The sequence below is a fragment of the Sarcophilus harrisii genome, chromosome 3 (genome assembly GCF_902635505.1).
Source record: "Sarcophilus harrisii chromosome 3, mSarHar1.11, whole genome shotgun sequence".
Taxonomy (NCBI): Eukaryota; Metazoa; Chordata; class Mammalia; order Dasyuromorphia; family Dasyuridae; genus Sarcophilus; species Sarcophilus harrisii.
The window spans coordinates 237533373-237560571 of NC_045428.1; the positions used below are offsets into that span (position 1 = coordinate 237533373).

The following is a 27199-nucleotide window of genomic DNA, read 5'->3' on the forward strand; positions in this document are numbered from 1 at the left end:
CTAAAGTACACGAGGCTGACTTCTTAAATGGAGAGAGATGGCTGCCAAAGTAAATACTAGACAAGAATATAAGCTCATCTGCAAAATCTTTTAAAGAAGGATAATAGGTGATTATAAGGAGTAGCTCATAAAAGACAGGGAAACAGTGGAGGAGAAAACTATTCTAATGAAAGCTTGCCAACATATCCAAATAAGCAAAGTCATCCTAAGAGCATGTGACTGGCTACAAATTGTAACAGAACTACCAATAAAAGAAAAATGGAAAAGGTTTACCAAAAAAATTGTGAACTCTATTCTTCCAGGATGGTGGAATCATAAAGCTCTAAGATAGGACAACTTTTTCCTGAGGATGAAGGCATAGGAAGAACTGTACCTAAAGTCTTTTCTAAGTGATTAACATATTCCCATCTCCTTATGCCTTTCTCAAATCAATGATTCTGAATATCCAGTTACTATCATATATTATTTGAAGAAAGTGAAACTTCCCTCCCCACCCCCAACCCATTTGCCTATTCTTTTTCTGTTACATTTTTATTGATCTTTATTATAGCTGGCATTTCTAGAACTACACTGAAGAACAATAGTAATAAGAAATCCTTGTTTCACTCTTCAATTTATTGGAAAGGCTTCTGGAATATCCTTATTACAGATAATGCTGGTTATAAGTTTTTAGATAGATGCCTCTTATTATTTTGGGCAATTTGGTGGCACAATGGGTAGCATGCTGGGTCTGGAGTTACTCATCTTCATGAATTCAAATGTAGCCTCAAACACTTGGTAGCTGTATGATCCTGGGCCAATCACTTAATGCTGCCTCAGTTGCTCATCTATAAAATGAGCTGGAGAAGGAAATGACAAATCATTCCACTATCTTTGTTAAGAACATCCCAAATGAAGTCATAAGAAATCAGAAATGACTAAATAACAACACTTATAAGGAAAGCTCTGTTTATTGTGCTTTCTAATTTTATTAATAGGAAGAGGATTTATATCTCAAAAGCTTTTTTTTTTTTGCATGAAATGCACATACTTTTTCTTGTTTTCTTATTTATTTATTTATTGCTGGTGCAGTTGGGTTAAATGACTTGCCCAGGGTCACACAGCTAGGACATGTTAACTGGCTGAGGCCAAATTTGAACTTAGGTCCTCCTGACTTTTGGGCTGATGCTCGTAGCCACTGTGCCACTTAGCTGTCCCCTTGTTTTCTTATTACTATGATCAATTATGTTTATAGTTTTCCTGATATTAAAGCAGCCTTGGAATAAATTCAACTTGGTTATAATCTATGATCTTTTGTCATAAATCACTCTAATAGCCTTGTTGGCATTTTATTTAAAATCTTTGCATTAATGTTAAAGAAACTGATCAAAAATTTTCCTTCTCTAGTTTGACTCTTCCCAGTTTAGGAACTGAGATTATATTTGTATTATAGAAAGACTCTAATAGCACCCCCTCTTTGACTTTTAAAAAAAGTTTATGTAGTATTGGAATTAATTGTTTTTTAAATCCTTGGTAGAATTCATTTGTAAATCCATTTGGTTCTGAAATTTTTTCTTTGGGAGTTCATTTATGGCTTGTTCATTTTTTTTTTTTAATAAAACAGTATTATTTAAGTATTTGATTTACTGTTCTGTTAATCTAGGCAACTTAAATATTTAAAAAATATCCCAACCATTTCACATAGATTGTCAGTTTTACTAGCATATATTTAGGTGACTCCTAATAGTTTTTTTTTTTTAAATTTCTTCCTTATTGGTTGTGAATTCATTATTTAAATTTTTGGTTTAAAATTTTGATTAAATATTAAATTTTTTCAAATCAAATTAGCTCATGACTTATCTATTTTATTGGTTAGGTTTTCCCGACTTCAGATCTAAACCTCTATAAAATGTGCCACAGAGGTACCCCTTCAAGGATAAAATACAAACTTCTCAAACTGGTATTTAAAAAGTCCATTCCAATCTGCATCCAATTCTCTCTCTCCAATCTCAGTTTATATTATTATCCTTCATGTTATCCCCATTGTAGTCAAACTGAGCTGCTAGGTTTGCTTTGTGTATACAAAATTCTCTTTATCTTTCTGTGAGTTTGCTCAAGTGGGTCCTTTCTTCTAGGATTCAATCAGCCTTGCAGGATATCTTCCTTTTAAACAAATATCAGTTATAATCTTTCATAAGAAACTTTCCTCTCCTTGCTTCAGACATCCATTTTGAATAAAAGTATTAGGAGCAGGGAATTTTTCTTTCCTCTAAAAACATTAATATCATCTCATTTGATTCTCAGAACAATGCTGAGAGGTAAATGCTATTTTTATCCTCATTTTACAGCTGAAGAAACTAAAGTTAAACTAAAAAATTTCTTAAATTAAGAAATTAAAATGGCTTTTCCAGGGTCACATGATTGGTAAAATTCTGAGTCTGGATTTGGCTTTTGGCTCAACACTACACTGCATTTCTAGTTGCCTATATGTATTATTATTATATCATTTTCCAAGTTGTAATTTATCTTAAAAATGTATTCAACAAAACTCATAAAATAAATAAATTTAATATGAAGTTTTGCAGATATAAGTAAGCATATGAGATCTTGCTGGATTACTATGTTTCGCATAGAATAGCTGTCATTTTAATTTCATAATTTTATATTTTAAATGTTCATAATTATAGGGAATTAAATTTTGTATTTTACAATTAGCTAATGTAAGTTTTAATTTGAAGTTCTGGGGGATTAAAAATTATTATTATTATAGTTATTGAGAAACATTTAATGAATATATGTATGTATATATGTATGTAGGAAGTTAGTGTAACTGGGCCCGAGTTCAAATCCAGTCTTAGAAACTTAAGAGCTATGTGACACTGAATTGTCATTTATCCCTGTTTGCCTTAGTTTCCTTTTCTGTAAAATGAACTGGAGAAGGAAATGGCAAATCACTTCTGTATTTTTTGCCAAGAAAACCCCAAATGGAATTATGAAGACTCAAACATGACTGAAAAAATGGAACTACACTATATCATAAAAGTATCATATGAAATTGGGACTCACAATACATTTTGTTTGTTACTATTAAAAGGAGCTCATAGAAGGGGGAAAAAAACCAACAACAACGGATGTATTCTATAAGGCTGCTTTCAGCTACAAATATTTATGATTTCATGCACACAAAAGAAAAAGTCATTCTGGAATTTATAACACTACAGCCCAAAAAGAGTTAAAAGCAGCTTCATTTTAAAATGATTTTACTTCAATATGACTCTAAATATGATATTAGATTTCTAATCATTTCCTTTCTTTAGTTAAAATTACTTTAACCAAGGTCATTAGAAGTCCAGTATACATTTTTTAAAGAATTATTCATGGACAAGTTAATATCATATATGTTTATAGTTTAAAAATGCAGAATTTATTTCTGGCTCCAGATATACACATACACACAGGTGTGTATATGTATATAAAAGAGATTACAATACTGTAACTTCTATATCTAGCTTAAGTTCTTGGGTTTTTTCCTCATCAAAATATGAAATAATCTTTTAAAAAGTTGGAATTTTTTGAGTATTGAATTGAAATATTTCAAATGTAGGTTTGTTAAAAAATTACAGGCAGACCAAATTTTGTTTATAGCTTTTTTGATGATCATCCGTTCCAATATTCTAAGCTCAATGAAATATGAAATATGGCCCAATGAAATATGTTTTCTGACTCCTTAACTATAAGATTCTATTCTCAGTTGGTGCTTCACAAAAAGCTTAGCTAGTCAAACATAAAATTTCTTTTTATTCTATTTTACAACTAAGTGATATGAAAAACTCAGAAATACTTTTCAAGAGAAAGAGAAAAATCACAAAAAATTTTGAGTAGATATACAACCAATAAGAATACTGACTCTCAAGCTAAGAAATGTCATAGAGTTAAGTAATATTGAATTAATTATCACAGTATGTGGTTGCTTGCAAACAGCAGGCTAGACCAAATTTTTTTGGAAGGCTTACACATATTTGTTTTTATGATTTAGAGGACAAATCATTAGATAGTTTCACTGTGGAATCAGGAAATATTTCTATGTTAATTGCATTATAAGCTTTTAATTTTCTTTTTTTTTTTTTTAACCTTTCTCAAAAGATGGCATATTGACAATGATTATGGAACTTCATGCTTTAATCTCCCAACAGAATACCTTTAAATACTTGTGATCAAGAGTAATGCTGGTAGCCTTGAAGGGTCTTTCCATCTAAGAGGATATATATTTAAATGTATGTTCTTTAAAATTATTCTCTTGCCACTTCAATATCAAAGCCCATTTGATATAAACAACTTATCTCAACTACTTTTGAGCTTTGCATTTCCTTATTTGTGAACATTGGGGCAGCAGTTGAGAGGACTCTTGTCCAAGATAACAAAAAGTCCCAAGGTTTCAGTCATCACCATTACAGAATCAGAGTTTGAAATTATTTCTAATTACTAGCTAGAGGTTGGGTTCCTTTTGTAACCTTACATTTTTATCTATCCCTAGTTTATTACTAACCTCTCTGTGATTAAGGAAAAATTCATCTTATTGGAAACATTTTAGTAATAAAATTAAGAAATTATATCATCTACTAGATTCATTGGCATTGGGAGAGGAAGTTGGTGAACAGTTGGCCTTTTTTTGGGATTTCTCTCAGTCTAAGTCATTTCTTGAATGTCTGTAGAGACAAGGTCTCCCTTTTCTCCACTGTAGTTCAGTAATTTCTTTGTATGAAGTTTGGTTCAACTTCTGGAATCCAGATGTTCAGAATCTCCTCTTGGTTTCTAAGATAGCTTCTTTTATACAAAATGCATGTAGAAACTGTGATTTAGCTTCTCTCACATGGACTTTGATTGATTAAAGGAGGTCTACATACCCTATTCTCATAATATTCCTGGGTAAGACATTAGAACTAAATGTTTTGATATCACTCTTACATAAGAGTAAATAGATTTATATGGAAGGAAGCCTGATGAATAAGAGCAGAAAACTTTCCTCCGAGGCAAAGAGCAGCTTCAGGAAGGTTTGCTACCCACTTTCTTGAAAAGCTTTTCTGGAGAGGAAAAACCACACTTCTGGGCCTAAAGAGTGAAGTTAGGAAGTCCCTACACACCTTCCAGCTAGGTGGTCAAGCTGGGAATTGGGAAAACTTGAGATCCAATCCAGCCTTATCCATTATTAGCCATGTGACCCCAGACAAGTCACAGAACTCTTTTTGTCTCAGTTTCCTCATCTGTCAGGTAAGCTAATGAACTAACTTTAGCAAGTAAAACCCCAGAAGAGATCACAAAGAACTGGAAACAACTAAACAGCAACAATCAACATTCTGAAGACAGAGATTACCTCTGAAGGGAAGAGCTGGTTTGCCTGTGAGATTAACCACCCCACGTGCTACTGAGTTTTCCTGAGAATCTGCCTTCAAAACTGGGTCCTCTGATTCCCAATCCAAGATTCTTTCCATTACACCATGACTACCTCTCCAGGGAGTTGTTGCCAAGATTCTAGGACTCTCTCAGTGAACCCCAGAATAACAATTCTCCCAACTCTGGGGAGCTTCTGAGCTAGATGGGCATCTAAACCCTTTCTAAGGTTTCCAGGGATCACCTGGAAACAGAGATATTCAAAACAACTGTCCTTTTCCTTCTTTTTTCTTTTTGAAGTAAAAAATAAAATGAGAAGTAACCTAGCCATACCCGTGGAGGAACCGCCTGGAGGGCTGTGATGTAGTTCTCCAGAGCCATACGACGGCGGTCATTAAGCATAGCTTCGACTCTGGCCATGTGTGTCTCTACCAATTGTTGCCTCTCGTTCGCAGCTTCTTGTTCTAATGATTCCACTTTTTCCTGGAAATGCTTGCAGAGTGAACAGACATTTGTCAATGATAAAAGACAGTAAGGGAACATGTGCAGCAATTTTATCACTAAATAATTAAAACTCTTTTCCAAGAGTTCACATACACTATTAAGCATTTTTTTCTTTTCTCAGTCCCCTGAGAACTATTATTTATATACTGACTTAATATTTTATTTATTTATCTTTGAGAATTAGGTTCAGCTGATTATCCTTAACCTGGGATATGTTTCTTCAAACTCAAACAAATAAAAAATCCTAAATGACACCAAATAATAATCAAGTGTTTAAAAAAATCTTATTTTTTCTCTGTCAATAAAACTTAATTCTAGTTCATTAGTACAAGAGGGAATATCTTTTTAAAAATGCATATGACTAAATACATGGATGGGCCAGAGCATAGGTGTTTCCAATATGGACTGGGAATACACTGGGTAAAATGAAAATGATGGTGGCATGAAAAATAAAAGGTAATAAATGATAATTTCAATGACAATATGAGATATGACAAGATTTACCAGTACCATCCAACTTTTATAATATAACTAAGCTAGAATCATCAATAATTACCTTTTTGTTGTGACACTTTTGCTTCATTGTTTAATTTATGTGTAGTTACCTGAATAACCGCTTTCTTATCAGCTTTGGGCAAGTTCTTTGCTTGATGTTCTGCCTCTTCCCATTCTCTCATAACCTGCATTTTTAAATAAATGATTTTTGAATTAAGAATAATTCATTTCCCCATTAAAATAGAATCTGCACTACCAATATAATCTGCACTACCGATATTTTTCTTATATTTTGAATTGTTTCTCTAAAGAGTGCTATGCTCAAGTAGACAACAGATTCTATTACATTTAGGTTACGAAGTTAATTTTGTCCTACTCTTTAGGTTTTTCTAAATTCTCTTTAGTTTCATTAGTAACCTGTTAACAATGCTTTAACTATGAATGTTAAGTTATCAAAAAGTCAGACAAAAGATAATGAGCAATTAGAAGTTCAGAGTATTTTATGAAAAGCATTTATTTTCTCCAATAAATGTTTAAAACTATAGTTGAAATTACTTAATTTTGACTTCAAAATTCTCAATTAAGTTGAACCAAGTGATCAAAAGCACTTACTATACATCAGGCACCGTGCTAAGGGGATACAAAAAAACAGATCTTGACAAGGAACTTAAATTTTGATGGGGTAGACAACATGTAAATAATTAGGTACATACTAAGTATATATGGAGATGATATACTTCAGAAGGGAAACCTTTAACTTGGCTTACCACAAAAATGAAAAGTAACTAATTTCAGTAGGTTCTTCATTGCTACTTGGCAATCTTTTTAGTTACTTCTTGATAGTTTCCTATTGAATATGACTGTTACAAACTCTTTCCATTCAAATTCGCAAGCTTTTCTCCTATACTGGAGATGACTATGGCCTCAGAATTTTGCTAAGATCAATGTTGTCTGAACTTTCATCTCCCAGGTTTATTATTATCAATCTTTTCTTTTTTTCCTATTAACTCAAAGAAAGAAGCATCCTTTCTCCTTTTAGAGGCTATTTTTTCCACTGGATTTCTTTGCACTTTTATACTCAACTTTTAAACTCTATTATCTCTTAACCTGAGTCTCAGTTTCTTTATCTGTAAAGTTTCCTTATACCTGATAATAATGATGATGACTATAATAATGATAATGTATATTTTTCTACAGTTGAGACATATGAATTATTTTATTTGAACCTCATATTAACACTGTAATACTACAATTATTTCAATTTTAAGTTTGGGAAACTGAGGCACAGAAGTTAACTTATTTGTTATAAAGCAAATAAATATCAAAAATTAAATTTGAAGTCAGATCTTACTTATTCCAAATACAGCATAATATCCAATATACAATACTAGACTTGTGTGAGATTTCTGAAAAAATTTTTGTTACTAAAAGTACTCATATTTCACTTTTAAAAAAAATCATCACCTACTTCTCAAAATCTCTGCTTTAACTATCACTGTTCTACCAAATGTCCTCTTTAAGGTTATCTGAGATTACTTAAATACCAATTTCAAAGGTTACTTCCTAGTCCTTGTTTGTCTTGTTCTCTTTTAATTAAGTGATGCTGCCAATCAGTCTCATCTTTAGTTTCTTAAAACTAGTGTAGTAGTATTGTTGGGTCAGAGAATATACACAGTTTTATAGCCCTTTGGACATAGTTCCAAATTAATCTTGAGATTGGATGGACCAGTTTATAACTTCACCAACATTGCATTAGCTTTCCCATTTTCCCACACGTTTGTCATTTTTTTTCTGTAATATTAGCAAATGTGATAGGTGTTAAGTAGTATCTCGGAGTCACTACTCAATAGTGATTTAGAGCTTTTTTTTTTTTTTTAAAGTAATTTTAAATAGCTTTGATTTCTTCATCTGAGAATTATTGCTTAACTATCAACTTGAGGGATGACTAACATTCTTATAAATTTGACTCAGTTCTCTAAATATTTGAGAAGTGAATCCTCTGTCAGAGAAACTTATTGTAATAATTTTTCCCACTTTTCTGCTTTTCTTCTAATGTTAGCGGAATACCCTTTTTATTTTAATGTAATCACAATTATTCATTTTATATCCTGTAATGCTTTCTATCTCATTTGGTTCTAAATTCTTCTCTCCTTTCGCAGTCTGGCAATGACTATGAATCTCTTCTTAGAATATTTTTAAATGCATAAGACAAAAAACATTAAGATTATAAACGAAAACAATTATGGTGAAACATGAATATCTAAATTTTTAAAAAGTTCACAGACCTCAGGTTAGAAATCCCTGGTATAAAATATACCTATTATAATAATAATTCTCTGATTAAAAACTTCCAAAAACCTTATGTCATCTATTGAACCAAATCCTAATTCTTCATACTTGGATCTAAATACATTATAATCAAAATAATATTAGATTTGGAGTCAGATGATTCCCAGTGTTTAACACTGTTCCTGGCAAAAGTAGGCCCTTAATAAATGCTTGTTAACTTGAGATGACCATGGTTAAATTCTCTTGGCTTTATGTAACTTTGAGTTTTCCTCATTGTGTTTCCTTGGACTTAAGTTCCTGGAAAGGATTCGCATTTGATAGCTCCTGAGGTCTTTTTTTTCCCCCAAATATAGATTGAGTCATACTATAATTAACATTGGAAATAAAGAAGCTAAAATAGTATAATAATGTAAAAAATTAATGGAGATAAAAAGTAAGTTCATCAAGGTTGCAGACTATGAAATTATCACAAAACATTTTGTCTTCTCATTTACTAGTGAACAGGATTAAGAAAACATCATAAAAAACCAATGATATACACAATAACAACAGTTATAAAAAAACTTCCTAACCATTGAATACTGGGGGATCAATACAGATGGAAATACATATAACTTGATCAAAGAAAACTGCAAAACTATTATTACTGAAATAAAGTAAGATTTAAATAAGGGTGGGAAATATTTAATGTCCACACATATGTCTATGCCAGTATAAGTATATATACGTGTATATGTATATATTTATGTGATATTTTAAAAATTAATTTCTAAGTTGAATATAAATATACACATAATGGCTAACATTTACATAATTAATTAAGGCTTACAAAGTGATTTACAAATGTTACTTCATTTTATCCTTACAACAACCTTGAGAGGAGGTACTATAAATCATTACCATTTTACTTAAGAGGAAACTGAGTAGGGCAGAGATTAAGTGACTTGCTAGGTTCACTACTAGATCTGAACTCAGGTTTTGTTTTCTTAACTCTAAGTCCAGAACTCCCATCACTCTGTCACTCAGTGTATGTATACTACTAATGCAGGCCAGTACTTTCTGATCAGTTTTATAGTCTTAATGAGTCACCTACAGCCTGGAGAAATTAAGTAATCCATTGTAGTCATACAATCTGTTTTGGTCAGAGGAAGGAGCTGAATTCAGCTCTTCCTAATCCCAACACCAGTTTTCTTCTGTGCATTGCAAATTCATACAAACACATACATGTTACATACACACACATAATGCAAATTTGCCTGTATACACAGGACTTTTTCTGCAGCTTACAGGTTTTATTTGTTTGTTTTTGTTTTTACTGAGACAATTGGAATTAAGTGACTTGCCTAAAGTCACACAGAAGTGTAAAATGTCTGAGATCAGATTTGAACTCAGGTTCTCCTAACTCCAGGGCTGGTGCTCTATCCACTGCACCATTTGCAGTTTACAGTCTTAAAGGACTTGCCCAAGCATTGAAAGATTAAGTGATTTGACAGTCCTCACACACCTATATATGCCAGAGGCAGGACTTGAATTCAAGCCTTTCTAGTTCCAGCTTTCCAGGCTGAACAACATGTCACTTTTGGGCACTGCATGGAAAATATATACACACATATTTAAAACACACACACATGCACATGTATGTATTTTCTCTGAAAAAGTCATAATATTTAATACACATTTAATAAATCCTTATACTATCCCTATGTCATACCACTTTTAGCCAATAAAACTGAGCATTTCCTTAGTGGGAGTAAGTAATAATAATAACAATTGATAACAGCTAACACATATAATATGGTACTTTTAGATTTACAGAGTACTTAACAAATACTATCTTGTTTTATTTTCCGAATGAGCCTAAGAGGTACACACTATTATTATGCCCATTTTACAAATGAGACAAATAAGGCAGAAGTCAAAAGCCTTGCACACAGCCAGAAAATGTCTGAGGCCATACAAGAACTTAAATCTTCATTATTTCATGTCCAGCCTCTTAGCCACTGTGTTACCTAGCTTCCTTAGTAATATAAGTTGTAAGCATACATGATGAATTTGAATGATGGAACAAAAATGAAATTATGTATTGGACAAACTAACTTTTAAAGCTTAAGATCAATGGTCTGGAGAGAAATACTAGACTCCCAGAGGAGGTTTTGTTAAAAAAAATCACTGTTGAAAATCTTTGGCAAATGTAGCTTTTTTATTAGTTTTTATGGTTTTGCAAAAATAAGTCTAGGTTACCTGAGACATTCTTTCACGGTGCTTGGCTTCAAGTCTCTCCTTGGCTTTCTGGAAATGGGCGTGTTCATTCTCATCACCAGGTGTCTCTAGATATTTGTCAACAGCATCAGGGGTGCTGGCTGCTGTAGTGGGGACTGAAAGGCAAAAGGGAAGGAAATTGCAGGAGGAGAAATAAAAAACAGTGTTTGATTTTAACACAGAAACCTACATGATAAATTGACCACCATTGAAAGGCTGTTTAAAAGTTATGTCACATCACTGACACAGTAACACATTATTTTACATTAAGAATTATTTCACCCCTTGTTAGTATTAGGACAAAGAATATTTTTTGAAATGAACACATTTACAATTGTATTATAATAACATTTAATATAATTTAAAGGGAAAATAGACATAAAGAACAATCCTAGTTGGTTATGAAGTACACACAGACTGTGACAGAAAGATTTTTCAAATCCATATATATTTTATTTGGCTTCATAGTTTGGATTAAAACAAATATCTCAGTTTGAGATATTCTAGAAAATTGATACTCAGAGACATACTTCAAAAGTTGAGGATTAGCTAACAAGATTATATACCTTTAAAAATGGGTTAGTTGAAAAAAAGGTTGTTTCTGACAGATATGGGAGGGGACATAACTAATCAGATATAGTAGAAAAGTCTTGGGATCATTTACTATTTCCAGGTAGAGGGAAATCTGCTATTTGGGCTACAAAATGGTAGGATGGTTTAACTTTAACTAGCAAGAGAAGAAAACTGACCCAAGATCCCTACAGCAAGTCAAAAATTCATTCAAACAAAAAACAGCAAGCCTTACCTGCCTGACACAGTTAATAGGGGAAAAGTAGAGTCTATTCTGCCTATATATTTTTATGGATATTTTAGGATCACTTAGCCTGTGTGACTCCAAATTGGAACCCTATCATTATAATAGGACATCAAACAATTATGTCAAACAATATAGAGTTTATAATTATCACATGATTCATTATATTTACTTTAACTCAAAATTAAACATCCTTAGCACCTATAATTACACCTTCTATATTTGTAGAAACACCCAAACCTCAAATATTACATGATGCTAAATGAACTTATTTCCTCAAAGTGAAAGGAAATTCTAGATTGTATTTCTTTAAAATGCCTTGACATTATCAGGCTAAGAAAAAATTATTTTAAAATTTTAATCATTAAAATATTTTTGTAATAACAAAAATGTTTTATAAAAACGTAATAGATTATCAATCTTACCAATGGATAGGTAGTGAAAGGAATTTGCTTTTTAAGTATATTCCAGGCTGCCTAAAATAACTGCTTTGGGGAAGTGGAAGAGAATAAGCCTCTTCTTACATGTCAAGCACTATGCTAAGTGCTTTATGAGCCTGAGAAATAAATGCTGTTATTATCCCCATTTTACAATTAAGGAAACTGAAGTAGACAGTGGTTAAGTGACTTGCCCAGGGTTACACTGCTTATTGCTGGGACCAAATTTGAACTCTTGTTCCTAAGTCTGGGCTCATCGCTTTACTCATTGTGTCATCCAGCAGCTTCTGTATACCCTATTCAAGAATGCCAATTACTGTTACATCATGTGTAAAATTGAATCCAACCATGTAAAAGAAAGGAAGAAAGTGTAGAGGAAATGGAGCAGACTGGACCCCTAAGAGATCATAGAAGAACTGTAAGAAATTACAGAAGGGTTCAAAATAGAAATAAAACTCACAAAATAAGAAATCAGAAATAAAAAGAAACCCGATTTCTCAAAGTAGAAGAGCAAGCTCAATGCAGAATTATATTTTTAAAAAAGAAATTAGAAGAGTTAGAAAAATTAAATCTATAATGAAGAAAATCTCTAAAGAAGTGAAATATGAACATATTTGATTTAAACACAAAAAATAGTTAAATTGATGAAAATTTGGAAAAAGAGAAACCAATGATATCAATATTAAGTGAATACCTAACTTATGTACAAGTCAAAGGAACTAACCTTGAAGAAAGGATGCACAGAGATAACTTAAGAATCACAGAGTTGGGGCAGCTAGGTGGCCCAGTAGATAGAGCCACTGTTACTCAGGAGGACCTGAGTTCAAATCTGGCTCATACACTTAACACTTCCTAGCTGTGTGACCCTGGGCAAGTCACTTAACCCCAATCTTAGCAAAAAAAAAAAAGAAAAAGAAAAAAAAAGAATCACAGGGTTGCGCAGAAATACATGAAACATTTAAAAAGAAAATTAAACACCATGAAATAGAAAATAACAATAAGAAAACTAACCAGAACTTCTGAATTTAGATTAAAATCCTAATTAAGAAAACCTACAAAACGCTGCCCTGAAGACAAAAAACCAAAAATACCCCATATGCTTCAAATTCCAAGATGGGCTCTGGTTAAATTGAATACTTTCCAAAATAACAAAGATTACTTATGGCCAGGGAGAAGATCTTCAAAAATATAGGAAACATAATTTGAATAACACAGGAAAATTCTATAGTTAAAATTGGGGCTCTATGGTTCAATAGTGAAAGAGTGAAGATTTTGCCATTTATAGACAAGTTAGGATGGGGAAGGAGAAAATATGGAAAAGGTGGTACAGAGGCAGAAGGAAAGCCTAGGATCAGGAGAGTAAAAGAGGAACATCTACCTCTAAGGGGTAGAGATGGGGAACTCATTAAAAAGATAGTGGAGGAGGTAAGAGTCTGTGGTGACAGAAGAGGAACTTGTGATTTATTCTGGGAAAAGTTTGTATAGTGGGAGGATGCCTATTCTGAGAAAGAGGATCCAAAGTCTGTCTGGGTAGTTTTCTTACCCTGAAGGAGCATGTGAATTCCTAGAGCTGTCATAGTCAAATTGGTAGGGAGTGTGTGTGTGTATTACATATATATATATATACACACACATACATACATACATAGAGAGAGAGAGAGAGAGAGAGTGAGAGAGAGAGAGAGAGGAAGGAAGGGAGACAGAGAGGAAAACAGAGACCCCCAGAAAGAGACAGAGACAGAGGGAGGGAGACAGAGACAGGGAGAGAGAGAAAAAAAGAGAAAGAGACAGACAGACAGAGGAGGGGAGACAGGGAAGGGGAGCGAGGGGGGGGCAGAAAACAGAGACACACAGAAAGACAGAGACAGAGGGAGGGAGACAAAGACGGGGAGAGAGAAAAGAGAAAGAGAAGAGAGAAAAAGAGAGGGAAAGAGAAGGGGGGAAGGAGAGACAGAGAGGGAGGGAAAGGAGTACAGGGGCAAAAAGTTATATAGACTGATAGTAGGCAGGTTCAGTTTCTGAGCAGATGTGTAGCATGATGAGAGTAAAATACTAAAAGATCACAGAAATTCGTATGCAAAGTAGAGGAAAGTGCTTAGAGGTACCTTGAAGAACATTATTCTGGCAAAGAAGTAATAGTATTCTAAATCTGGGATTACTGAAGGCCAAAGGGAAAAGATAGAATAAATATAAGAGCTTAAGTGCAGAGATAAAATTAAGATTTAGCAATAAGTTGAATATAGAAGGTAAGGGAGCAACAAGAATTAAGAAACCCCAAGGCTCTCAACTGATGTGAGTAGAAAGACTGTGATGATACCATCAACAGAAATGGGGCATTTAGGAGGAGAGAATTTGGAGGGAGAGGGAAAAAGACACTGAAGATCTTCAGGCAAGAGGTTTGATGGCGACTTATTAGGTACATTGGGGTAAGATTCCCTTTCAAGGTCTAGATAGTTGATGAAGCCCTTTTTCTCTTTAAAATTCCCACTTTTATCATTTTGGTTTTGGGTTTCATTTTTAATTTAAAAATCCTAACTGGAGATATACTGGCAAAGTTGAGAAGAGAACATCTTATAATAAATAATTAAGTTCTTTTGGTTAAGAGAAAAACATGGATGTTGCAGCTATCATCTTAAATTCAAATATATTTATTAGATTTCTGGGTGACATGACTCACTAGAATGAAGCCCTAAACTAATTTCTCAATCTTCTCCAAAACAGAACTTATGTATTACAGAGAAAGCAACGTCAAGTGTCTTTAGAATATAGGAAACCATAATGCAAAGGAGAATTTAAAAATTCCCATGAATTGACAACTTTGATGAATTTGCTCCTTCCTTTTCTTCAATCACTTAAGACCCTACAGTCAGTGAGGCAAACTCAAGGGCCCAACATATGGGCCAATAACAAAACCAAGTGCCATATACCAGCTCCACCCTTCCCTCTTTCCAGTGGTGTGAACATATGGGCTTCAGGCTGTGGAAGTTTCCTGGGTCAGATACAATTTAATAATAATTTTAAAAGAGTGATAGATTGTATAAGAAAACAAAACAACCAAATCTGTTGTTTATAAGAAACATATTTAAAAAGCAAGACAGGATAAAACTGAGAGGATGAAAAAATAATTCAGCATGCATCAAATGAATTCAAAAAAGCAGGAATTACAACCATGCTCTCAGAAAAAGCAAAATCAAATATTCACAAAATAAAAAAGTATAAATAAGGAAACTATATTATGCTGAAAGGAACCATAGATATCAAACCATTATCAGCATTAAACTTCAAGTAGAGAGGTCAGCCTTGGTAAGGTAAAGGGCTACCTCTTCATGTGATGCAAAGGTAAAAAGAAAAACAGCAAGGAAAATAACCTCAAGAGTTTTGAGAGGTGAGCAGAGAAGAAGGGATAATATTTTCAGTGGAGTATAAGGCAAAGAAGAAGGTAGGAGGAAATGGGTGCTAATGAAAGCTCTCAAAGGGATAGAAATTTTGGAATAGATACTGTGGTAACTGAGATACTGAACCAATTAAAAAGATATTAAAGAGACAAAAAATGTTGGTAACTTAAGACATACAAGAAAAATTACAATGGTGAGGCCCGCCTTCTACTTCCAATGTGTGAAATTCAATATGCCTCTAGTTCTATAATAATAACTAGCATTTAAATAACGCTTACTATGTGCCAAGCACTATGCTAAGTGCTTACAAAAATGAACTCATTTTTTTTTTCTCACAAAAAGGTAATTGCTATTATTATCCCCATTTTATAGTTGGAGAGACTGAATCAGAGAGAGGTGGAATGATCTGTCCAAGTTCACACTGCTACTTAAATGTCTGAAGTCACATTTGAACTCAGACCTTCCTTTTCTTCAAGCACAGGGGTTTTGCTTCTCTTGGTTCCTGTAAACCTTGGTACCTTAGCAATTAAACCAACAAAGTTTATAAAACAATACAGTTCCTATAATGACCTTGTAATGAAGAACAATTTTCTAGGAAGACGTGATTTTTTAAAGAAACATTTTTTCAAAACTCCATAAGAAATACAAAATATCATATGTATTATTAAAATATGTGCTTTTTAGTGATATCCCAATGCTTTTTTCTCTTACCACTGTCATAAGATTTCATCTGGTAAGAGTTAGATATAATAACCATATAAAAGAACAAAATGAGAAAAGATATCTAATACAGAAAGGCTTAAAATGCACAAAATTTTGTTTAGAATAGTGATGTTATACATGAAACTTATATATTAATCAGTCATCCCCCAAATGAAGATGTTTATCATATAGTTAACTCCATTTTTTCAGAAGGGTTCTTATGTAGCAGTGAGAAACTTCTGAAATACTATGGAGAGGGGAATCAATATAGTAGAGACAACAATTGTAAAATAATGCTTTAAGTGAAATTCTAGAGTGGCAGGGCCAGCAAGGTCTAAGACAACTCAGGAGACTGGCGGGAGATGACATCAGGTTACAATCTCTAGTACTGGCATCTGATCAATTGTCGGTGGTTATGCTGGCACTAGGCACAGGAGTTGGTATTGTTACTGCCCATATGCAGTTCTGGCTCATAGTTTCAAGGCACAAAGGAACGCTTGTGGTTGGTCACCACAGAACAGGGGCCCCAGTCACAGTTCCAAGGCTGAGAAGAGTGCTAGTGCTTGTAGCTGCAGGAGAACCAGGGTCACAGTTTCAAGGACAAGGGAAGCACTAGCACTTGTGGCTGGGCACAAGTGGAGTAAAGCCCCTTCTGGATCTACAGATCAGGAGAGGAATGATCACACCTCTCCCAGTCACCACTTTGGAAGCACCCAAGAGATTCCCAGAACTAGCTTTGCAAACAGCAATATGGCAAAAGCCTCAAGTTTGGGATAGAGCCTTCCTAACCCTAGGAAGCAGAATCTAGTTTTAACATTAAATTCAAAATGAAGAAATAGGCTGGAAAAACGAGCAAAGAATTAAAAAAAAAAAAAGAACTTAATCATAAAAAGCTACTACAGTGGTAGGGAAAAACAAGATGACACAGAATTCAGAAGACAGTAACATTATGAACAATTCTAAAAGATATGGTATTTGGATACCAGCCCCACAAGAATTCTTAAAAGAGTTAAAGAAAGAGAAGAGGAACTATGGAGAAAAGAAATAGGTAATGCAAGATAATTAAGATTGGTAAAGGAGGAACCAAAAAACTCAAGAAAGTAAGAGTTTAAAAACCAGAATTGGTCAAATGGTAAAAGAGACACAAAAATTCAGCAAAGAAGAAATACCAAAGAGTCAAATGAGAAAAAAAAAAAAAAAAGAAATCTTCATGATCATGATTCTTGAAAGGGAAGAATATATGAATGGGTTCCATACTGAGTAGAAAAAGATAATAGGTAATAAATCAGATAACAACAAAAATCAGAACATCAGAAATCATTATCTCATCTACTTAATCTCATACTGGTGACAGCTGCCAATGTTTTTCTATTTTATTCCTTTACATATACCTCTAGATTATTGGGTCTCATTTAAAAAGTATGACCTCATCTGATAGGTCTATGATTATTTTCCCTAATTTTCACCTATATCAGTCATCAAATAATTCATCTGTACTGCATCTTTGGATATAAACATCCAATAACATTCATGACACTAGTGATATCTGCATCTTTCAAAAATATTATTTAATACAGTATTCAAGAGTTCCAAAGGATTCATTTTGCCACATATTAAGCAAATAATAGTTTTTTGTTGCCTATTAATCTGGGTTGAATAAAAAGAATGAATGTGGAAAAAAGGATGAAAGAAGATGCTTGTATTTTAAAATCTTTAGGATCAAGTGAAAAACAATTCAGACAGAGAAGACACAAAATTTTTATCTTGCAACAAGTAAATAATAAAATATTCATGAAGATAAATTTCCTTTTATCCAAAAGGACAAATTATTGGACAGAAAACTCTGTTGTGATAGTTAGAACTAGTTATATGATCACCAGCAAAAATTCTTTGTTCTAGACACATAGTCAATGAAAATACTCACTGTGTTTTATAGCCTAGCTTCTTAAACTGTGGTTCAAGACTCCATCTGGGAAATTATAACTGAATGTGGGGGTTGTGAAATTATGATTTATTATCAGTAGATGTTTATGTACACATATTTTATATACCAATATACCTGGGATCATATAAAAATGTCTCAGGTGAAAAGGGGTTGTGAGTGGAAAAAATTTAAGAAGCTCTGTTTTCTGTTAAACTTAATTCCATTGTTTGAAAGTGAAGGAACTTTGAATTAACAATTCAAATGATCAAATTAGAGAATTCTAGAACTATAAGAGATTAACTAGCTGATATAGTATTTTTCAGATAAAACTATTTAAACTACACAAAGTATGCATATTATTCTATCGCTAAAGGAAGCGACTAAAAAGCTGTGATCTTTTAAAAATCTTTATAAATGAAAATTTTTAACATTATATGTTTTACTGGATAGGAAGACATGACTGTTTTTTACAACTACATCTTCCCACTGTTCTGCTTACTTCTACAGAGAAGATGATTAATAACGACACACTTCTGCAGATATACTAGCAAGGAAATGGTAACTCACAAGAATAAAGAAAAAGATTGTTCCAGATGTCTAGTAAGGGAAATTGTAGAGGGATGTTCTGGAAGTGATTATAATCCAGGTATGGGTTGGACTCAATCAATTTTGAGGTTCCATCTAATTCTGAGATTCTTTAATTCTTCAAAAGTTAGAACAGCTGATAGATCTAATACTATCACAGGCACTTATTATCTCAGTTTCTCTCTAAAATTCAGTTTCAAAGTTCTTAGAGGCTGATAGTTTTTTACCTTTCAGATTTTGAGTAAGAGAACACAAAGAAGATGAGCTCCATATAAATCTATTCAATGTAAAAAACAAACAAAAAAACTTATACTTGCCTGGTCAAATTGCTTCTGTTAATCAACAAACATTTATTAAATTCCTACTATGTACTAGACAATGTGCTAGGTGAAAGAATGAAACAATACTGGACTCATATGTAAATATGCACAGAATAAATGAATGATAAATTCTAAGATTTTAAATTACAAGATAATAACAATCTAAGTATAAGCAGCTTTTTCTATGAGTTTGGCTGAAAATGAAAGGAGAGATACAGAATGAAAACTTGAAGGGGGGAAAGTATCATGATCTCAAGATATTTCTTTTCAGGTCAAAGATGTCTATCTGCAACAGCTTTTAAAGAATATAATCACTGTCATATTTTATTAGAGAAGGAAGGAGATATGTGCTAATGATTAAAAATATTGCACAGAGTGGGCAATTATAAAAGCTGACAGATGTTTTTGTTAGTGGGAGCAACAGACTTCGCAGGAATCAGAAAAATAAATTTGTTGCAGAGAGCAGAGTCAGTGGCAAGAAAGAGAGATGGCCACATGCTTGAGGAAGGATCCACTTACTGATGTTGCCACAGACTGCCATGCAGTATTCCTCAGTGCCAAAGTTGTTTCGGTTTCCACCACATCCGCCGTAAAAAAACGGTGCGCACTTCCTTTCAGTCACATCAAAGTACCAACGGGAGATCATTGCTTGACAAGGACCAGTCTCAGCTTGTTCAGAGCACACCTCTAATTATAGGATATGTGGAGGAACTACATTTAGCATGAAAATGGTTTTGTCTTACTATTTGTGTATACATATTTATTTATCTTATTGTATGAATCCACATTTGAGATTGTGGGAAAGCAATTATCAATTCACTCTTTGGGTAATTCAATTATTTTCTATGCTTTAAAAAAATTAATTGAAACAAAGGGACATATTTCTTATCTGGCTTAATGAATGTACCTCCTAAAGAATAAAAAAGAATACTGTCAAAGACAATAATTTTTAGCTCTTTTAAGATAAATTTCAAATGTGAAAGCATCTGTAAGTAAATCAAAATCTTGAATTTTATTAAATTCTGACTACTCCTAATGTGAAAAGATTGTTTTATCAGTGATGTAAGCTTTTCTTTCCTTTTCATAGAATGATTTTGCCTAAAGAACTGTTAGTTAAAACATTAAAGTATGGCTTGAATATTATGCAAACTCCTTATTTTTCACCAGGAGTTAGTATATCCCCTTATTTTTGTATGTTGCACATAGAATCACAGGACCATGAAGTTACAGTTGGAAAAGACATTACAGTTCATCTAGTCCAATAACCTCATTTTTCAGATGAGGAACTTGAGATTCAGAAGGTTGTGACATGTTCTATACATAGCAAAATCTTAAAACTGAACTGTATAGAATTTTCTTGCAAATAAATGACAAACTTGAATTCTACATTTAAGTATCCCAATAACTATTTACACAAATATGACTCTTTACCAATAATGTTCCAAACAGGAAAACACCTATAAACATTAAAACTGCTATAACTATAAAAAATAAACTATTAAAAACTTTGTATTAATACATATTTATCTTAGGACAGGTGCATAAATCACAGAATACAGGCAACAGGGAATAGAGAATGGAGAAGAAAGGAATGACTATTAAGATCATACTCTGTGTCAAGAATTGTGTTTTTACAATTATTGTCTAATTTTATCTTTACAACAACCCTTTGAGGAAGGTACTATTATAATTCACATTTTATATTTGAGAAAATTGACTCAAACAGTAGTTAAGTTACTGGTCCAGAGTCATATGGCTAGAAAATGTTTGAAGTCATATATGAATTTGGTTAACCCTGAATTAAGGCTCAGCACTCTATCCACAGCACCACCTTTGAGTAAATAGACCTAAGTCCCTCATTTAAGATATGGTTGTGTGTTCTGGGTAACTTGAACTTTCAGAGCTTTAAACACCTTTCTAAGATGATAGGTTGCGGAGAAGGTGCCAACATATATATTTCTTCAAAGAATTCCATGTTCCAATGAAATCATAGGCTAAGTCTCTACTATCCCAATCTTAAATATTTATGCAAGGCACTTAATTAATTTTTGGAGATAATAATAAAGGAAAAAACAAAGCAAGCAAGCAAGCAAACAAACCCCAAACCAGTGTCCACATTTCAAGTTTACATTCTCATGGGGAGACAATATTCAAATATTAAGGTACATGAAAAACACAGAACATACACGTAACTTTAGCATCTTTGGGGTCCAGGTAAAAGATCTACAAAGGTGGAGTTTAATCTGAGCTTTAAGTCAAGCCTGGGAATACACATGATGAGGAAGCAGAATCTTCCAGGAAGGCGGGAAAGTCAGTACATAGTAATAAAGGAGACTGAATGTCATGTATGAGGCACAGCAAGTGGACAAATATTTTTAGACTGTAGATTGTGTGGAAGGGCTTAAAGTGGAAGAAGGTTAAAGAGAGAGGGAAAAACAGATGTAAAAAACTTTAAATGTCAAAGGACTTTTTATATTTAACAACAATAGGGAACCAATAGATTTCATTGAGTAAGTTTGGGGGGATGATATAGTCAGATTAGCACATTAGGAATAACATTTTGGAAGCTGTGTGAAAGATGGATTAGGGTAGAGAAATGATTTGAGGCAGGAAAATTACAATAAGACTAGTACTATAGTATATGAGTGGTGATGAGGGCCTCGATTAGTGTGGTGACTGGATGAGTAGTGAGAAGAAAAATAGGAGTGCAACAAAGAATACAAATCTGACTCTCAACATAGTAGGATTTGAAGGAGGTCTCAGTTCCAAAACACCCATAAAATTATAATTGAAAGCAGGGTTCTGAATACAGGGACAAGATTTAGGGAAATTGAAACAATGGCAAAGTTAAAAAACAAACAAAAAATTAAAATAAATTTTGATGAATTTGATAAATTCTGTAACAAAGATTTTCACTGACAGCAAGTATCCTATAAAGAATAAAAAGTACTTTGGGGTCTGATGAGCTACATTTCCTTCTCAATACAAGTATACATAGGATTCATGAAAAAATGGTCCTTAATTCATTTATTTTAATCTCCACTCCAAGTCTCTGTAACTAAAGGTGACTGTACTTAGGATTCCGGTCTGGGAAAGAATAACAAAGCCCCAAGACATTCCATCCCTTGATCTTGGTGTGGCTATATTTTATGCCTAATGGTAAATGATCCAAAATTCAATTCTAGATATTAGGTAGCAATAAATAAGACACTCAAGGAAAATGATATAAAATGCAATCTCTAATCAAGAGGAATAACTTACAGTCAAAATTACAAAGGTTCCCATTCCAAACCCAACTTCCTTAAAGAGAGAATTGCTGTGATGTCAACAAAAATCTTAATTTGGTCAAAAGGTTAAAATGAGAGTGTAATGAACAATTGTACCAACAGACCAGCAAATAGGAACAGAAATCTGGCCATCAAAACAGTCAGAAGGATATCTTAATTCCAAAACACCAGCAAAAATATATGTGGAAGCAGAAGTTAAGCGTTTATAATACACCTATTTTTTAGCTTGAGATAAAAATTTCAGGGAGATGATTTTATGTCCTCTTTATAAGGAGGTAAATATGATATTCAGGGGAATATTTTGCCTTTCTCCCAAAGGTAACAGGTTTGTGAGTGTAATAAAGCTAGACTTTCCCTAAAGTCATTCTGGAATTGCAATGAGCAATAAAGCATCATCGTCACCATTATTATTACTGTCATATCATAAATCTTTTCATCCTTTTAGTTTTCATTAAATAAAGGTTAATGTAGAAAATCACCAATATGTGAGCTGGTAATGGTGAAGGATAAACTGAATATAACCATCTAGTACTTTCAGGAAATATTTGAAACAAAGATTCACAAAGTCAAAATGCAAAATTTATTATACTTTAGAAGCTATGTTATTTTGGTGCATATATATTCAGTATGGATACTAATTCATTTTCTATGGTACTCAAAATGTAGTTTCTCTGCTTATCTTTTTAAATTAGTTCTATTTTTGATTTTGATTTGTCTGAGACCGAAATTGCTATGCCTGATTTTTTACTTCAGAAGAGATTCTGCTTTAGACCTTTATTTTATTTTAACTCTCTGTGTATCTTTCCTGTTTCAAGGGTATATATTGTAAACAACATATTGTTGGATTCTGACTTGTAAATTCATTTTACTATCTTTTTTCATCTTATGATGAATGCATCTTATTCACATTCAGAGTTATGATTACTATAATAGCTAACATCATATTGTCTTCTATTTATGCTTCTCTTTTTTTTTTCTTAATCTGTCCCCTCCCCAAGAAGTCTACTTTACTTTTAACCAATGCCTCCCTCAATCTACTTTTCTTTTTATCACTTCTTTCCTTACTCCCTTCACCAGGATCAAAAGAGAATAAGGTTCAAGCATTGTCTGTCTCCCTCCCCAGTTTTGCCCCATTTTAAAAACTTTTGCTTGTATATTTCTTTTATGTAAGATTATTTCCATTCTTCTACCCCATTTCCCAGTGTATCCCTTTTTTACCTTTCCATTCTTTTTTTTCAGATCACCTCAACATAACAGATTAATACCTTAATTCTCTATCTAAATAGAGTCCTTCCAAATTCTATGATGATGATAAAAGTTCTTAGTGGTTTTATATATATATATATACACACACACACACACACACACATATATATTTATATATATATACACACACACATATCATCTTCCCATCTGGCAATGTAAATAGTTTAAATTTATTAAGCTCCTTATGATTGCTATTTCATATTAATCTTATTATGTTTCTTTTGATTCTTATGTTTCAATTCTTTGTGTCAGATTTTCTAGTCAACTCTGCGGAATACTTAAAAATGTTCTATTTTGTTAAATGTCCCTTGAAGGATTACATTAAGTTTTGCTGAGTAGTTTACTGATTGTGATCCTAGCTCCTCTGCCTTCCAGAATATCACATTCCAAGTTCTTTTATTGTAATAACTACTAAATCTTGTATGATCTTATCTGGATCTATGATATTTGAACTTGTTTCACAGTTCTGGATCTATGAACATAGATCTATGACAGCTTGTAGTATTTTCTCCTTGGCCCGAAAGCTCAGGAATTGGTTATAAAATTCCTGGGAGTTTAATTTTATGATCTTTTACAGAAATTGGCTAGCAGATTCCTTCAATTTCTACTTTGCCTTCTGGTTCTAAGAAATCTTAGGAGTTTTCCTCTGATTGTTTCAAATTTAATGTCTTGGCTCTTATTATTATTTTTTTAATCCCAGTTTTCAGGTAATCCAGTACTTCTTATATTATCTCTCTCAACCTATTTTTTCCCCCCTGGATTAATTGTTTATCTCATGAAATATTTTATATTTTCTTCTTTTTTTCAGTCTTTGAATTTTGTTTTATTGTTTCTTGATGTCTCATAGAGTCATCACCTTCCATTTGACCAATTATAATTTAGGGGGACTTATTTTCTTCATTATATTTTCAAACTTCAGTTATTATTTAGTCAATTCAAAATTTTTAAGGAATTACTTTTAATTTTTTTTGCTGCCTTTACCAAGATGTTAGCTCTCTTTTCATCATTTTCTTGCATTACTAATTTCTTTTTCCATTTTCCTCTATAATTATGATATTTTAAAAATTATTTTTACTCTTCTGTATATCTAGCTTTAATTCTAGGAGTACTTGTTGGGCTTGTGTCCAATCTGAATTTTTCTCTGAGGTTTTGCTTATAACTGTTTATAGGTGTGTCTTTTTCCCCTTTCTTTTCCCCCTGAGTCTGTATCTTCAGCTTCCCTATTGTTACTGTAGCTTTTTAATAGTCAGGTTTTTTAAATTAATTACTCATTTTCTAGCCTATTTCTTGATTTTGTACTTTATGTTAGATTTGGGTTCTGCTCATCTCTGGAAGTATGAGTGATTAGCCTAAATTTTAGGCTTTTAAATCCTGTTCTTTTCACAGCTATGTATGGTGGTCTGTAAATTTTTGATGTTTCCAAAGTGATATGATCCAGGATGTGGTCTGGACATTGCCCGCCTTGTCTGCATCCTTACCAAAGAAGGCCTTCTGTTCCCATCTCCACCATTTAAGGCTCACGGTCAATTGTGTACCACGCTTTTCGGCTAGCTCTAATTCCACAGTATTGTTAGAACATTTTTTTCTGTGCTGTAAGATGGAAAAAATGACTCACTGTGACTTTCTGTTGGTTAACCTACTCAGAATTTGGTTTGACATACTTTTAAAAAATGTTTAGAGGAGTAGGTTGGGACTCACCAAAATTGCTAACTTAACTCATCCATTTTGGCTCTGCCTTTTAAAAATTTATTATATTTTAGAGGAATTTTATAAAAAGATAGAAATGCTGATTTCAAACGGAGTAACAGTAAATAAATAAATTACAAAAAGATAACCAGGGAATTTGTATTATTTAAAGCGACATAAAAATCAATATTTAATATACATGGACCAAAATATCATAGAACTTCAAAATAAAGGAAAAGTTAATTGAAGGGAGAAATAGATTAGAAAAACAATGTACTTGGTGCACTTGGACCCAGGAAAACCTAACAAAAGAATTTAAGGATATCAATAAAATTTTAGAAGAATTAAGAGACAACATATCTTTGTTGATAACTGAAAGGAAGTAAAAAGAAATTCACATATTGCTTGATTATACATGGCATATTTATAAAAAAGACCATGTATTGCGGCCAAAATATGTAGAAAACTAAAAATACTGAGCATATAATTTATTATGACAATGCAATAAATATCATATACAAAAAAGGTTTTTGGTGGGCAGGGTAGGAGGTAGAGCCAAGATGAAAGAGTAATAAGAAGTAGTATTCATAAATTCCAACCAAAATTTCTCCAAAAAGATCTAGAAAGTGCACCAAGCCATCCTAATGTGGACAATCCAAGAAAAAGTCATGTGAGTCATTTTTTTTTTTTTTTTCGGACTAAGATAGCTTAGAAAAAGAGAGGTCTTCAGACAGTGGGGATGGAGTCCAGTGAGGAGCAACAAGCCATGTGGAACGGACTGAGACACATACTAGAGCAATATGACAGAAAAAGACGCCAAATGGCAGCTACTCTGTTCTGGATCACTGATCCAGAGGGAGTCACCTCTCCTCATTGCAGGGGAACTGATTCCAGGAATTCCTAAGATAGGGAGCTGCTGTGGTGGCCAATCAGTGTAATGAAAGAGGAATAAGTTCGGAAGCCAGTAACGGGGGTGGAGTTAAGATGGCAAAATGAGAGCACGCAGGGCAGCCTAGTTCCCCACTATGCCTTCTCAAAAATATATTGGACAGAATTCTGTTTGGGAAACCAAAGAAAAATTCCCAATAAGTACTTTTTGTCAGATCAATGAGGCATGTGTGTAACACATATACACAGGGACAGAGAGAGATCTATAGACACCGGGGATGGTCTGTTTAGTAGTGCACAATGCACACAGCATTTCGGCACCAAGTGACTAAAAGAAGGCGAGGAGAGGGCACAAGGGCAGAAAGAAATTCCAGCTGATCTCTGAATTAGTGCCGAGTGCAAGAACAAGGACCATCTAGTAGCTCTATCCCCTGCTGCCCAATTTTGGGTTATAGGATTAGAGTGATCATGGGCATGGGTCTTGGCTTGAGTAAGGAATAAGTTCTGGAAACAGAGACACGTGGATCTTGGGAACAGAGCAAAAATATAGGTCCAGATTTTTACTTTCTGTTTAAGCCAAGTAACCAGGGCAGGGGTCTCAAACCAAAGGGAATAAGCAGTTCATTGGCTCTCAGCTTTCAAGGCCTCCCAGCAGACTAATAATAACTGAGTCCAGCAGCAGTCTACTGAGACTCCTATGCAACCACAAGTCAAGAGATACAACCTATGGGGTCAGAGCAGGATGGAAAAACAGACCTTACCCCAGGTACACTTTGGAAACATTGAAAGCTTATAGGCCCACAGCCAGAGCTGTGAAAGCAGCAGCAGAACATAAGCCATTCGAGGTTCAGAGTAGATAAGCCCTTTAGAAGCATGCAGAACCCAGCACTAACAGAGTCCCAAGTCAATAAGGAGTCCGAAAGAATAGACAAACAATAGAAAAGAAGAGCATCATCAAAAACCAATCTGGTGACCAGAATG

General features: G+C 33.4%; 1 protein-coding gene across 4 annotated transcripts in view; it reads right to left on the reverse strand.

Moving 5' to 3' along the window:
* APP (amyloid beta precursor protein) overlaps positions 1 to 27199 on the reverse strand; it is a 174015-nt gene that overhangs the window by 41045 nt on the left and 105771 nt on the right. For 2 of the 4 annotated variants that reach the window (XM_023500961.2, XM_012546749.3), the window contains exons 7-10: positions 19611 to 19778; positions 10897 to 11030; positions 6477 to 6551; positions 5701 to 5859 (exon numbers count right to left, since the gene is read on the reverse strand). In XM_023500961.2, the coding sequence (XP_023356729.1) occupies positions 5701 to 5859; positions 6477 to 6551; positions 10897 to 11030; positions 19611 to 19778 (536 nt within the window). The remainder of the gene's footprint in view (positions 1 to 5700; positions 5860 to 6476; positions 6552 to 10896; positions 11031 to 19610; positions 19779 to 27199) is intronic. The other 2 variants (XM_031959244.1, XM_031959243.1) reach the window with 1 other exon arrangement.